At 44.9% G+C, this 13,820-nt stretch overlaps 1 protein-coding gene across 1 annotated transcript in view; it reads right to left on the bottom strand.

Moving 5' to 3' along the window:
- The window catches only part of LOC126188380 (Down syndrome cell adhesion molecule-like protein Dscam2), a 445,363-nt gene that overhangs the window by 423,123 nt on the left and 8,420 nt on the right, over window positions 1-13,820 (bottom strand). Inside the window, exon 2 of the mRNA XM_049929979.1 lies at window positions 7,460-7,686. Coding sequence (XP_049785936.1) covers window positions 7,460-7,686 — 227 coding nt within the window. The remainder of the gene's footprint in view (window positions 1-7,459; window positions 7,687-13,820) is intronic.

Raw genomic sequence — 13,820 nt, 5'->3', positions numbered from 1 at the left:
CAGATGAAGAACCGAACGGTCAACAGCGGCGTGCTTTCAAACATTCTGGCTGTGCCGGCTCTGTCTGAAAGTGGTCCTCGGCAGAATAAAATCATGCTCATGTAGGAAAAGAAAATTGAAATATTACATCTTACGTAAATGAAATGCACGCGAAACTTTATACTAGTCGTCTCACCGTACCCTAATCCGCACACTGCGCCCCCCAATAGGTGGAGAGCAGTGTCCTCTGCTGCACGAGGTTATAACCAGTCATCGCCCGCGTTTGTTCTACCTCTATATAAACTGCCCGAAGGCTGTCTAAAAATGGTTCAAATGGCTCTGAGCACTATGAGACTTAACATCTGTTGTCATCAGTCCCCTAGAACGTAGAACTACTTAAACCTAACTAACCTAAGGACATAACACACGTCCATGCTCGAGGCAGGATTAGAACCTGCGACCGTAGCGGTCACGCGGTTCCAGACTGAAGCGCCTAGAACCGCACGGCCGTACCGACCGGCGAAGTCTTTCTAGTAGAGGCTTTAGATGCTCCACTGTACCAAATAACAACTTTGTGTGTGTCCGTGTGCCCTCGTATACTGTGGAAGTATGAGATATTCTGCTCGCCTCACAGTCATCTTTAGGAACATACAACAAAGTAAAAGGTTTGTTGACAACGTTCTAGGTACATCCGTGGGTGGTTGAAACCTGTTCCAGAAGGAGTTGAGGGATACTGGTTGTGAAAGACTGGCATTCCTGCTGTACAGATGGTGACCCTCCACCTGATGACATGATAACATCCTTAGTCTGAGTACACTGCAGATAAAAAAATGACAATGTGTAATTAGAGCAGTGAAGTTTTTCCATCAGTTGTGGTAGCCTGTACTGGCCTTCCTACACTTCAGTGATAGTTTGTCTCCCTACACCTTCTTACCACGTACCTGTGAACAAGTTCCTCAGCATCTATACCCTTGTAAATCGGCAAGGGCCAACTGTACCCACACTTAAGTGATAATTTGCTGTGCTATCACTTCTTTCCATGTATTTGTGTAAAAGTTCTTCAGCAGCTATACCAGGGTGATCTCTCAGGGGCAGAGGAATAAGACGAAATTGACGAGAATTAAAGACAGCACCGTTTATTTGAATTTCGATGACCCATGCTGCAGGGTGTTTGCCGATTAGGATATACAGCAACACAGCAGGAGGCGTCTGTAGCGAACTCCGACATCAAACAGCGAGACACGTATGGTCGGTAAAAAGGGACGACTGGGGGTGGCGGCAGGGGACTGAAGTTGCCTCCTGGACTGACCCGCCATTTCAGAAAACAAGAACAGCTCCAGCACAGGAAATAGGCGCTATGAGCTGTGAAATGCACCTTCAGTCCATCCTGATGCATCATTATTATTTGCTGGAAAGTGTTCCCCCTACGGTCGTGCATTATCACCTCATTCCACTCCTCATTTAGGAGGCTGTGGACGCAGTCCTCAGCTCTACGCTTACAGGTAATGCACTTATCAAACTCCTCTCTGTCCAACACCAACATCTCGTCAGTCGAACGCATTTCCGTCCTTCACATGTAGGCGCGGATGCCGACTGTAGGATAGTTTTGAGCACTCTCTACTGGCGGCATTGTGAACGAGAGCTGTCTGTTTTCAAACTTCGAGGCGAACATACACACGCGCCATCGCAAAAACGTGGGGGCGGGTGGGTCGCAGAGTGTGAAAGTAGCTATAGGACAATTCAGCAGCAGGATAATACCACAAAGAACACATTTCCCGCCAAAATAAATAGATAGAGACACAATCTTAAGTTCTGCCTCTCCAACAGCTCAGCACAGACTGTGTCTTCTTCCCACCAACTCACAAGGTTGGGGAAGGATGAAGTGGAGGAGGGGAGGGTGTAATGAGAGAGGAGAGGGGAAATGGAAAATTGGGGAGGAGTAGGGGTGGTGATGTTATCTTACATTGCTACATCTACAGCCCAGTGAGTGGTAGGGGGGGGGGGGGGAGGGCAGTCATGGAGAGCCTCTATCTTGAATAATTTTGGCAACAATGCAGACTAGCGTCACTTCGGCTTTATTGCCCTACTAACATATGCCATCATTCCATAGCTGAAGCCAAGAGTCTTGATGGGTTGACGCAGCACGTGTTGCAAGCGTGGCAAGAAATTCCACAAGATGACGTTTGGAGGCTGCTTCTATGCCGTGAGTGTATTCGTTTCCTTGAGGAGCAACATGTCATACTTGCTTGATGGTACGCATTGTATGTTGAACATCTGCACCAAGTTTGAAACGGCGAACTAGTACTTGTTGTGTAACACTTCTCATGTCCAAAACATTCAATTGGTATCTTTCAAATCCTCAAGAAAACTAGTGCTCACCACCTAACTTTGTAATAATATCATGAACCAATCTGCATGGTGACTCCGTAATGATTTTACAAGCTTTTCAGGGATGGTGGACTAAGGTAGATGTATCAATCTGGGGTAAGGGGCCTTCGTCCGGGGACGATTACGTTATGGGCAAAAATCGTCCTGATACGTCTGACAGAGGCATACGTGTACCGGTTTATCAGAGGTTCCTGGAACATATCGTACTTGTTATTCGTCAATGGATGTGATTCCAACATAATGGAGCCACGTCACTTTAGTTTGAGGTTCGTGACCACCTGCATCGGACATTCCTGAAAACTGGATAGGCGGAGGAGGACTTCCCTCGTGGCCAGCATGTTCATCTATTCTCAGCCACATTTTTTATTCTTGTGCGACCATGTGAAAAGTCTTATGTAGGAGACGTCTGTCGAGACTGAAGAGGATATCTTGCCACGAATTCTCGATGCTTACGACACTGTTAAAATCGGCACCGGGGACATTAGAATGGCTACGACAGAAGTTTATGGGACGATGCTAGACCTGCATTTACGCTAGTGGGAGCCATTTTGAATAACTGTTGTAACTATAGAAGCTTTTGAAACTTCTGCAACTAAATGGAGTGCATTATTACTATAACGCAGTCTTAGGACATTCGGTCTCTGACGGCGCCGTTGATAGTCCTTCAACAGGGGAAAATATTTGAGAGTATTGGGGAGTATTCAGTGGGAATTCTGCACATCATGATCAGAGGTTGGAAGTCGGTGCCCTTAGTTTGAGCGCTGGGCGAGCCTAAGGTGAGCTTGAGTAGATTTTCGCTTCTACATTTCGACTCCGTTGTCACCGGACTGGGATTCCTTGTCTCAAATTGATTCATTTATCCTTCCCCATCATCCCTGAAAGTCTGTAACATCATCACGGAATCATCCACTATATTAGAATATTAAATAATTGCTAGGAAATATAGACGGTGCTGCACTGCTCTGACAGAATAATTTTCCAAGCATAACTGATCTATCATGAAGGTTTGAATGAAATTATCTGTGAAAAAGGATGTAGTCAACATCGAACAATGAAACCCGGAGATAAATTCTCTTAAGTGTAGTTGACGTATCATAAAAACAGTGGCAGGAATCTCTTCTAATGTTTATCTCCTAACGACATCTGATGTTGTCCTGTAGTTTCTGCACTGACAAGAGCTGATTGTAGTTGCGTGAGTGCTGAATTAGGACTTGGTTTCTTTAATACTCAGTTTTAAGCTAGAATATAAACATGGGAAAGCAACCACAATCAAGATATAGGAATTAGTAAATAACTCGTAAAAGATAATAATTGGCAGATCCAACGACTAACTGAAAGATGTAAATTCATGATTCATTTCTGTGGGTTGAATCAACAGATATGAGACTTCTTTGGCTCATGACGTGATGGTGACTGTATGGGGTATCACAAGAGCGCAAGCTAAGATAGCTTCTATTTTTTTTTGAAATGTTGGTTCAAGTGAGATATTGATCTATGACGTAGCAAGATAACTTGGTTAGATTTAAGGTGACAGTTTGCTAATCATTTGGTGAGACCAACAAACGAGATGACATGACAGTGGCTCTAATTCTAAATAGGCATATGGGATATATTTTATGCATAGCTCATTTTAACGAGCTATTTTGTTCACAGTTTCCATGACTCATGGGTAAAAGCATGAGGATGGTATCACAATGTTCAATCTTTCCACACATCTTAGTTTCTTTCTTTCGGTGACTTGATCGTATAACGCGAAAGAAAAAGACAAAATTCGTATAAGGCGCCAGATTTGGGGAGGTGAACATCGACAGGGACCAAACACACAATAACAACGGAAATACTGTTTTGTCAAGCTCCACAAGTTCCATGTTGAAAAACACCAAACACATGTACCGTGTTTCGGTGTATACCCAGTAAGTTCAAAATTTAGAGAAGGGATTAATAAAACAGAGAAAGTTAGGATGGTTGTTTTAATGTTCATATGTGCTTTATACTCTCTCGCCATTTAAGTATAACGCACAGAACCTTCATACAAAAGTCTGTCTTTGGTGTACAGTGCAACTCGCACGACACATTGGCTTGAATGTCCGTTGTCAGTCGGCCGGTGTGGCCGTGCGGTTCTAGGCGCGTCAGTCTGGAACCGCGTGACCGCTACGGTTGTAGGTTCGAATCCTGCCTCGGGCATGGATGTGTGTGATGTCCTTAGGTTAGTTAGGTTTAAGTAGTTCTAAGTTCTAAGGGACTGATGACCACAGATGTTGAGTCCCATAGTGCTCAGAGCCATTTGAACCATTTTTTTGTCCGCTGTCATCAAAGGGTTGACCCTTCTTCTGAATTTCTGCACTTTGTCAGTATCTGGCAGGTTTGTATTGCTGACACCGAGTCTCGCCACCCGTCATCGTCTTTTCCAGTAAAGAATTGTCCGCGTTTTGCACACTAATCAAGTCACGGCAGGCATTACTGTTCCGGAGTCAAGGTGCGCGGGACAAGCTTTGCACACACTTTACTTTCCTTCAAAATATTCTGAAAAATATCTTAAGTACTTTATTTAGAGATGTTGCTCCAATTGGGTTTTAAAACAACGTTGACACAGAACCGCCGCACATTAACTATTTAGCACTCCCTGTTCATAAGGGACTAGTCGAATGCACATCTGACGACACCGTAGTTACTGCGCCGACGGCGCCTATACGCCAGCAATCAGTCTCGGAACCTTTTGGAACGGACGATGTATTTCTACAAGAGATGAGCGTGCAGATAAGGACAGGTACCACGAAAACAAATGTAAGCAGAGTGTAGAAAAATTTACGCTACCAGTCACAATAAAAGACGACCGGTTTCGGGCTTGTGCCCATCCTCAGGTGTCTGTACATTCATGTACATGTTTATATTGCTGGAGATCACTGTATAAACACAAAAAAAAATTATTTGCTAGTGACTAAACGGATACAAGGGGGACAATTGTAACTAGTCAACCCACTACAGAATAACGTTACATGCAGATGGCAAGCTATATGATAATGCAAACGAGGTGCTACAGAAACGAACATTCTAAGGAATAAGGTACTTACCACAACAGACATACAAAGCTTTTACACCTAACCCTGGTTTTAATACATTACTGGCCATTAAAATTGCTACACCAAGAAAAAATGCAAATGATAAACGGGTATTCATTGGTCAAATATATTATACTAGAACTGACATGTGATTATATTTTCAAGCAATTTGGGTGCATAGATCCTGAGAAATCAGTACCCAGAACAACCACCTCTCGCCGTAATAACGGCCTTGATACACCGGGGCATTGAATCAAACAGAGGTTGGATGGCGTGTACAGGTACAGCTGCCCATGCACCTTCTTCACGATCAAGGGTGGTGACTGGCGTATTGTGACGAGCCAGTTGCTCGGCCACCACTGACCAGACGTTTTCAATTGGTGGGAGATCTAGAGAATGTGCTGGCTATGGCAGCAGTCCAACATTTTCTGTATCCAGAAAGGCCCGTATAGGACCTGCAACGTGCTGTCGTGCATTATCGTGCTGAAATGTAGGGTTCCGCACTGATCGAATGAAGGGTAGAGCCACGGGTCGTAACACATCTGAAATGTAACGTCCACAGTTCAAAGCGGCGTCAATACGAACAAGAGGTGACCGAGAAGTGTAACCAATGGCACCCCATACCATCATGCCGAGTGATACGCCAGTATGGCGATGACGAATACACGCTTCCAATGTTCGTTCACCGCGATGTCGCCAAACACTGATGCGACCATCATGATGCTGTAAACAGAACCTGGATTCATCCAAAAAAATGAGGTTTTGCCATTCGTGCACCAATGTTCTTCGTTGAGTACACCATCGCAGGCGCTCCTGTCTGTGATGCAGCGTCAAAGGTAACCGCAGCCATGGTCTCCGAGCTGATAGTCCATGCTGCTGCAAACGTCGTCGAACTGTTCGTGCAGATGGTTGTTGTCTTGTAAACGTCCCCATCTGTTGACTCAGGGATCGAGACGTGGCTGCACGATCTGTTACAGCCATGCGGATAATATGCCTGTCATCTCGACTGCTAGTGATACGAGGCCGTTGGGATGCAGCACGACGTTCCGTTTTACCATCCTGAACCAACCGATACCATATTCTGCTAACAGTAATTGGATCTGAACCAACGCGAGCGGCAATGTCGCGATACGATAAACCGCAATCGCGATAGGCTACAATCCGACCTTTATCAAAGTCGGAAAGGTGATGGTACGCATTTCTCCTCCTTACACGAGGCATCACAACAACGTTTCACGAGGCAACGCCTGTCAACTGCCGTTTGTATATGAGAAATCTGTTGGAAACTTTCCTCATGTCAGCTCGTTGTCGGTGTCGCCACGGACGCCGACCTTATGTGAATGCTCTGAAAAGCTAATCATTTGCATATATCAGCATCTCAACATCGCCTTCGTTAAACTCAGTAAAAACTTTTCTAGATGTACGCGAGTGACTCCAAGACCTGCATAACGCGTTTCCGTTCACAGGAGCGAATATTACTCTTACTACCTGAGCCCCATGTTATTCTGTTACACGCTCCTGTGAACGGGAACGCGTTATGCAGGTCTCGGAGTCACTCGCGTCCATCTAGTAAAGTTTTTACTGGGTTTAACGAAGGCGATGTTGGCCTGATGTATTCGACGATGCCCTTTGGCTACACTGTCTAAAGGATCGTTATAAGAAATACGAAGTTAAGATCAACCTGAAGATGCCTAAATAAGGCGAAACGCGTAGTTGAAAAATAAAAAACTAAAATCGCAACCAAGACTGTTTTTAACCAATACTGTTAAGCACTGATTTGCTATAAGCCACATATGGATTGGAAGAACCGTAGCAGCCTCGCGGTTCCGGACTGATGCGCCTAGAACCGCTCGGCCACCACGGCCGGCTGACAAATAAATGTGGAATTCAATGAGATAATTATGATGAATGAGAGATAATTGAGAGGGGGATTAAATGCGACTCAGAGATTAATCCCGTATCCGAGAAAAGGAGTCGTTTTTTGGTGCGCGGTAAGCAAGGCGACACTGTTTTTCTGGCAGGCGAACAATCACTGTGCCCTGGTGGGCTTCCCTCTCGAGCGCGGCGTTCTTTCTACCCGCAGGTTGCGCCTCCACCTCCGCCTCCGCCTCCGCCTCCGTCTGCGCCGCTGACGGCTGGGGAGTCGCGTTCAGTTCCGCCGGGGCGACGCCGACAGGGCGAGACAGCGCCGCAGTACGAGTAATTATTCTGATGATTTCGGCGCCTTTGTGGCGGCCGCTTTGAAGGGCCGCGGAGCGTGCTGCCGGCGACAAAGCGCGCGCTGTCTGCGACAAGGGAATCCGCCGGCGCTCAAAGGCCGCGCCGCGTTGATTCCGCGAAACAAGGCGCGCAGATTAATTTAATGAGTACTGATTAAAAAGCGCAAGCGCCGGCGACGATGTCTCCGACTGACTGTAGTCACCGTAGAAGTGTCCTCTCTGGTCTCCTCCGTCACCGAGAACAGCGAGCTCACGGGAGAGAAAGTGAATTCTCTTCGGGGAAGGCTTACAGCCCTGCTCTCTCGAAAAAACAAAGTTTCAAAATATTCTGCAGAATGTCGTCGCTAGAAGCGAAAACCAAGAGGTGACTGTACAGAGAAGTGTACAAATGGTTCAAATGGCTCTGAGCACTATGGGACTTAACATCTCAGGTCATCAGTCCCCTAGAACTTAGAACTACTTAAACCTAACTAACCTAAGGACATCACACACATCCATAGCCGAGGCAGGATTCGAACCTGCGACCGTAGCGGTCGCGCGGTTCCGGACTAAAGCGCCTAGAACCGCCCGGTCACCGCGGCCGGCGCCGTTGTACAAAGATAGTATGACCCGACAACGTAAGTGTGTACTCCTACATGGAAGATGTAGGTATACGTCAGTGTAACAACAGAAAAGTGTCTTGACTTCCGCAAGGCATTTGATACAGTTCCCCACAGTCATTTAATGAACAAAATAAGAGAATATGGACTATCAGACCAATTGTGTGATTGGATTGAAGAGTTCCTAGATAACAGAACGCATGTCACTCTCAATGCAGAGAAGTCTTCCGAAGTAAGAGTGATTTCAGGTGTGCTGCAGGGGAGTGTCTTAGGACCGTTGCTATTCACAATATACATAAATGACCTTGTGGATGACATCGGAAGTTCACTGAGGCCTTTTGCGGATGATGCTGTAGTATACCGAGAGGTTGTAACAATGGAAAATTGTACTGAAATGCAGGAGGATCTGCAACGAATTGACGCATGGTGCAGGGAATGGCAATTGAATCTCAATGTAGACAAGTGTAATGTGCTGCGAATACACAGAAGGAAAGACCCCTTATCATTTAGCTGCAATATAGCACGTCAGCAACTGGAAGCAGTTAATTCCATAAATTATCTGGGAGTAGGCGTTAGGAGCGCTTTAAAATGGAATGACCATATAAAATTAATCGTCGGTAAAGCAGATGCCAGACTGAGATCCACTGGAAGAATCCTAAGGAAATGCAATCCGAAAACAAAGGAAGTAGGTTACAGTACACTTTTTCGCCCACTGCTTGAATACTGCTCAGCAGTGTGGGATCCGTACCAGACAGGGTTTATAGAAGAGAGAGAGAAGATAGAGAAGATCCAACAGAGCAGCGCGCTTCGTTACAGGATCATTTAGTAATCGCGAAAGCGTTACGGAGATGATAGATAAATTCCAGTGGAAGACTCTGCAAGAGAGACGTTCAGTAGCTCGGTACGGGCTTTTGTTGAAGTTTCGAGAACATACCTTCACCGAGGAGTGAAGCAGTATATTGCTCCCTCCTGCGTATATCTTGCGAAGAGACCATGAGGATAAAATCAGAGAGATTAGAGCCCAAACAGAGGCATACCGACAATCTTTCTTTCCACGAACATGAGACTGGAATAGAAGGGAGAACCGATAGAGATACTCAAGGTACCCTCCGCCACACGCCGTCAGGTGGCTTGCGGAGTATGGATATAGATGTAGATGTAGATGAAAACGGACCGGACTGCAGAAATAGCGATCACGTGCGCCCACAGTAGCGGCTTCCTCTGGATTGTGCAAAAGGAACGGAAACGGTAAGGCAACGGTCAGCATGCCTCACTGACGTCGTGCGGTGGAGTATTAAAAAGTGAATTCGAACGGGGTACAATGATATTCTCCGAAAAGTGTCTGCCATACTACGACATTACAGTTTCTACAGCGCGTAGCAATGGTAAGTGCTTGGAAGCAGTGGTTAAAATTATTTTGTTTATATGATAAGCTAAAAGTAAACTTGTGTAACTGTGATAGTATAAAGCTGCATAAAGTTTGGTATGTACAATACTTCAAGCTCAAAATAAATAATGGCGCTGTGTGACGTATACGTAGAAATCTTATTTTTGAGTATAGTATTGGAATGGTGACTGTTTTAGGCAAGTGCGACGTCTTTGCTAGTGTCGATTGTACTTGCAGTAGGTTTGTCCCTGGTCCGTCGCCGGGGGACCAGAGGACGCTTGGACACAAGAGTGCGCTTATGAACAGCCGCGGACGGAAGTGGTGCCTGCAGCAAGATCTCCAGTCCAAGTTAAAGTAGAAATAATAATTGTGAATTTTTAGTGCTGCATAAAAGACTAATATTTGGATTCCGTTTATCAAATGGCTCAAATGGCTCTGAGCACTATGGGACTCAACATCTTACGTCATAAGTCCCCTAGAACTTAGAACTACTTAAACCTAACTAACCTAAGGACATCACACACACCTATGCCCGAGGCAGGATTCGAACCTGCGACCGTAGCAGTCCCGCGGTTCCGGACTGCAGCGCCAGAACCGCTAGACCACCGCGGCCGGCCCGTTTATCAAGATTGTTTGTTTATGATGTAAATAAAAATTCATCAGCTTTCATCTCGAATTCTGTACGAGGGCTATTCGGAAAGTACGGTCCGATCGCTCGCGAAATCGAAATCACAGTGAAACTCCGATGAAGCTTTGCACAGACGTGTTGGGCAGTGTCTCTACTACGTCAAATATCCGCCTCAGTTGTGAAAAGTTACTGGTATTTACCCACGTTTGAGCTAGAGTAATCTAGCCTTCTTCAGAAGCATAAAACACTAATACATGCCAGAATAAGGCACGGTCAAACATAAAAAGTTAAAGTACCGTGGTAACAAGTCAAGCTACGTTTCTTAGCTGAGGAACTGCCCCGGCCCCACTTCGTGCAAAGCGGTCGGTTAGCCGCGGACGCTACGTTGGAACTGACTGTGGCGCGCGGATATGTGCCGAGCAAGGCGGCGGATCACGCGCAGGCGCGTACGGAAAGTCAAAAGTGCCTGCCATCGGCTGTCTTTATGTTTGTTGTTGTTGTTGTTGTTGTTGTGGTCTTCAGTCCTGAGACTGGTTTGATGCAGCTCTCCATGCTACTCTATCCTGTGCAAGTTTCTTCGTCTCCCAGTACCTACTGCAACATACATCCTTCTGAATCTGCTTAATGTATTCATCTCTTGGTCTCCCTCTACCATTTTTACCCTCCACGCTGCCCTCCAATGCTAAATTTGTGATCCCTTGATGCCTCAGAACATGTCCTACCAACAGGTCCCTTCTTCTAGTCAAGTTGTGCCACAAACTCCTCTTCTCCCCAATTCTATTCAATACCTCCTCATTAGTTATGTGATCTACCCATCTAATCTTCAGCATTCTTCTGTAGCACCACATTTCGAAAGCTTCTATTCTCTTCCTGTCAAAACTATTTATCGTCCATGTTTCACTTCCATACATGGCTACACTCCATACAAATACTTTCAGAAACGACTTCCTGACACTTAAATCTATACTCGATGTTAACAAATTTCTCTTCTTCGGAAACGCTTTCCTTGCCATTGCCAGTCAACATTTTGTATCTTCTCTACTTCGACCATCATCAGTTATTTTGCTCCCCAAATAGCAAAACTCCTTTACCACTTTAAGTGTCTCATTTCCCATTCTAATTACCTCAGCATCACCCGACTTAATTCGACTACATTCCATTATCCTCGTTTTGCTTTTGTTGATGTTCATCTTAAATCCTCCTTTCAAGACACTGTTCATTCCGTTCAACTGCTCTTCCAAGTTCTTTGCTGTCTATGACAGAATCACAATGTCATCGGCGAACCTTAAAGTTTTTATTTCTTCTCCATGGATTTTAATACCTACTCCGATTTTTTCTTTTGTTTCCTTTACTGCTTGCTCAATATACAGATTGAATAACATTGGGGAGAGGCTACAATCCTGTCTCACTCCCTTCCCAACCGCTGCTTCTCTTTCATGCCCCTCGACTCTTACAACTGCCATCTGGTTTCTGTACAAATTGTAAATAGCCTTTCGCTCCCTGTATTTTACCCCTGCCACCTTTAAAATTTGGAAGAGAGTATTCCAGTCAACACTGTCAAAAGCTTTCTCTAAGTCTACAAATGCTTTATGTTATGTACTGGGAAATGTACTGGGAAATTACCTACAATGTTAAACCGTAAATTTGTGAGAGAACATGTATAATCCCGATGAGCGTTAACTATAAACCGAGACCTTATTAACTGGCAAGAAATTTACTTAGACGTTAAGTTCAGCTTGTTAGATTAAAAACCCCAAATGATCACCGCTATTTATATGGTTCTGCACGATATCATGCGGGGGATGAACAAGGTTATATGTCCGTAACGCGAGAACTTCTCAGGGTTGGGAGAAGGTGGAAATAAAGTAATTTCCATTATACGTGGAGTAATACTTCGATTTGTTGACGCGAAATTTGACTAGCGTTATGTTATGTCCGGGGCTGGTCCTCAGCTAAGTAACGTAGCTTGACATGTTACCACGATATTTTAGCTTTTTATGTTTGACCGTGCCTTATTACGGCACGTATTAGTTTTTTATGCTTCTGAAGAAGGCTAGATTATGCAAAAACAGACATAATGTCTCATGGGATAACAACAATCAGTGATTTTATAATGTTACTTAAAATCCGTCTTGATTGCAAATTTTTTATTCATATGACCGGTTTCGGTTCATTCAGAACCATCTTCAGATCTTTACTCCTGTAACTGAAATATCAGATCTGAAGATGGTTCTGAATGAACCGAAACCGATCATATGAATAAAAAATTTGCAATCAAGACGGATTTTAAGTAAAATTAAGGCTAGATTACTCCATGTGAAACCTGGGAAAGACCAGTAACTTTCCGCAACCTAGGCGGATCTTTGACGTATTAATTTATCAAGTTGCTGACAGGGCTGCAACATTATAAAAATTCTTAGGTCTGTAGTACGCCTGCCGATCGCGTCACGTCGCTCTGTTCAGTTCTGAGCGCACAGTGAGAACGTATAGTTGTCTAGATCAATAGTAACACCCTCCAAGTACGAGGACCTGGTGAGAAATTCCGCCTGATGTCATGCAGCCAACCTAACATTCCAAGAGTGTCCTCCTTCGCGACAATTTTCGGCCGCATCCTGCAGGGGCAATGAAGATGCTCCCGCAGCATTTTCGAAGGGAAGTATTCGATCACCTCAATACAGCCCGTAATTGGCTCACATTTCTATTCACGTGTACTGCTGGCTGTGAAGACAACATTTTCTCACAGACAACGAACTGTAGACCAGCACAGGGAATTGGCGGAAAGCAGGGCGGCTGCCTTCTGTGACGACGGTATTGAAAAGTTGGTACAACGCTACGACAAATGAGAGAAGTAAATGGAAGGTGTAGCTAACTGTTACAAATGAAATACTTTTGATTTTCACACTGGTTTCCATTTCGCGATCGATGGAGCCTTACTTTCCGAAAAGTCCCCATATATTAACACATCGTTTGGCGAACGCGTCATTGTACCGACTCGTTGGCTACCGTTAAGCGAGAACCTGTTTGCAATATTCGTTATGTCTGGTGTTTTCCAGCACGTGTTGTAAGCAAATTTTGAAAATACTTTGCTGAAGAGTGCTTTAGCGGGTGCAGGAAATGGAGAAAATGAATTTCTGAATTCTGTTCTTGAGACAGATTTCGTGGAGCTCCTTGAGCTCGCGAAATCGAGGAAGTCGAGCAGTTCTAGCGCTCTCTGAGGCTGAGGAGGCGTTTTGAAGCAGGCATTGCCTGACAAGAAAAGTAACGCACCCAGAAGGGTGATCTCGTAGATGATGTCCCCGACAGCAGATCTGGTAGTGCATTGAGTTTTTCAGAAGGTGCAAGCAGCTGTGATTCTAATTAGTGGTGCAGGTAGGTTGTTTATATGATATAAAACTCCAGCATGCCACTACGGCGCGTCTGTTTGCAAACGCCATACAACAGTAACAACTGCGTAGCCTTATTAAGTTGTGGAGCCGTGGTGACCCCTGGGCTGCTCCTAGTATCAGTTATGTCAAAAGATTAATCATTAATATTTAACAAAGTAAAATCGGCACTTAGCGC

Source organism: Schistocerca cancellata, chromosome 5 (assembly GCF_023864275.1).
Source record: "Schistocerca cancellata isolate TAMUIC-IGC-003103 chromosome 5, iqSchCanc2.1, whole genome shotgun sequence".
Taxonomy (NCBI): domain Eukaryota; kingdom Metazoa; phylum Arthropoda; class Insecta; order Orthoptera; family Acrididae; genus Schistocerca; species Schistocerca cancellata.
Note: the sequence above shows the minus strand (reverse complement) of the source record. Positions and strands in the feature narration are given on the sequence as shown.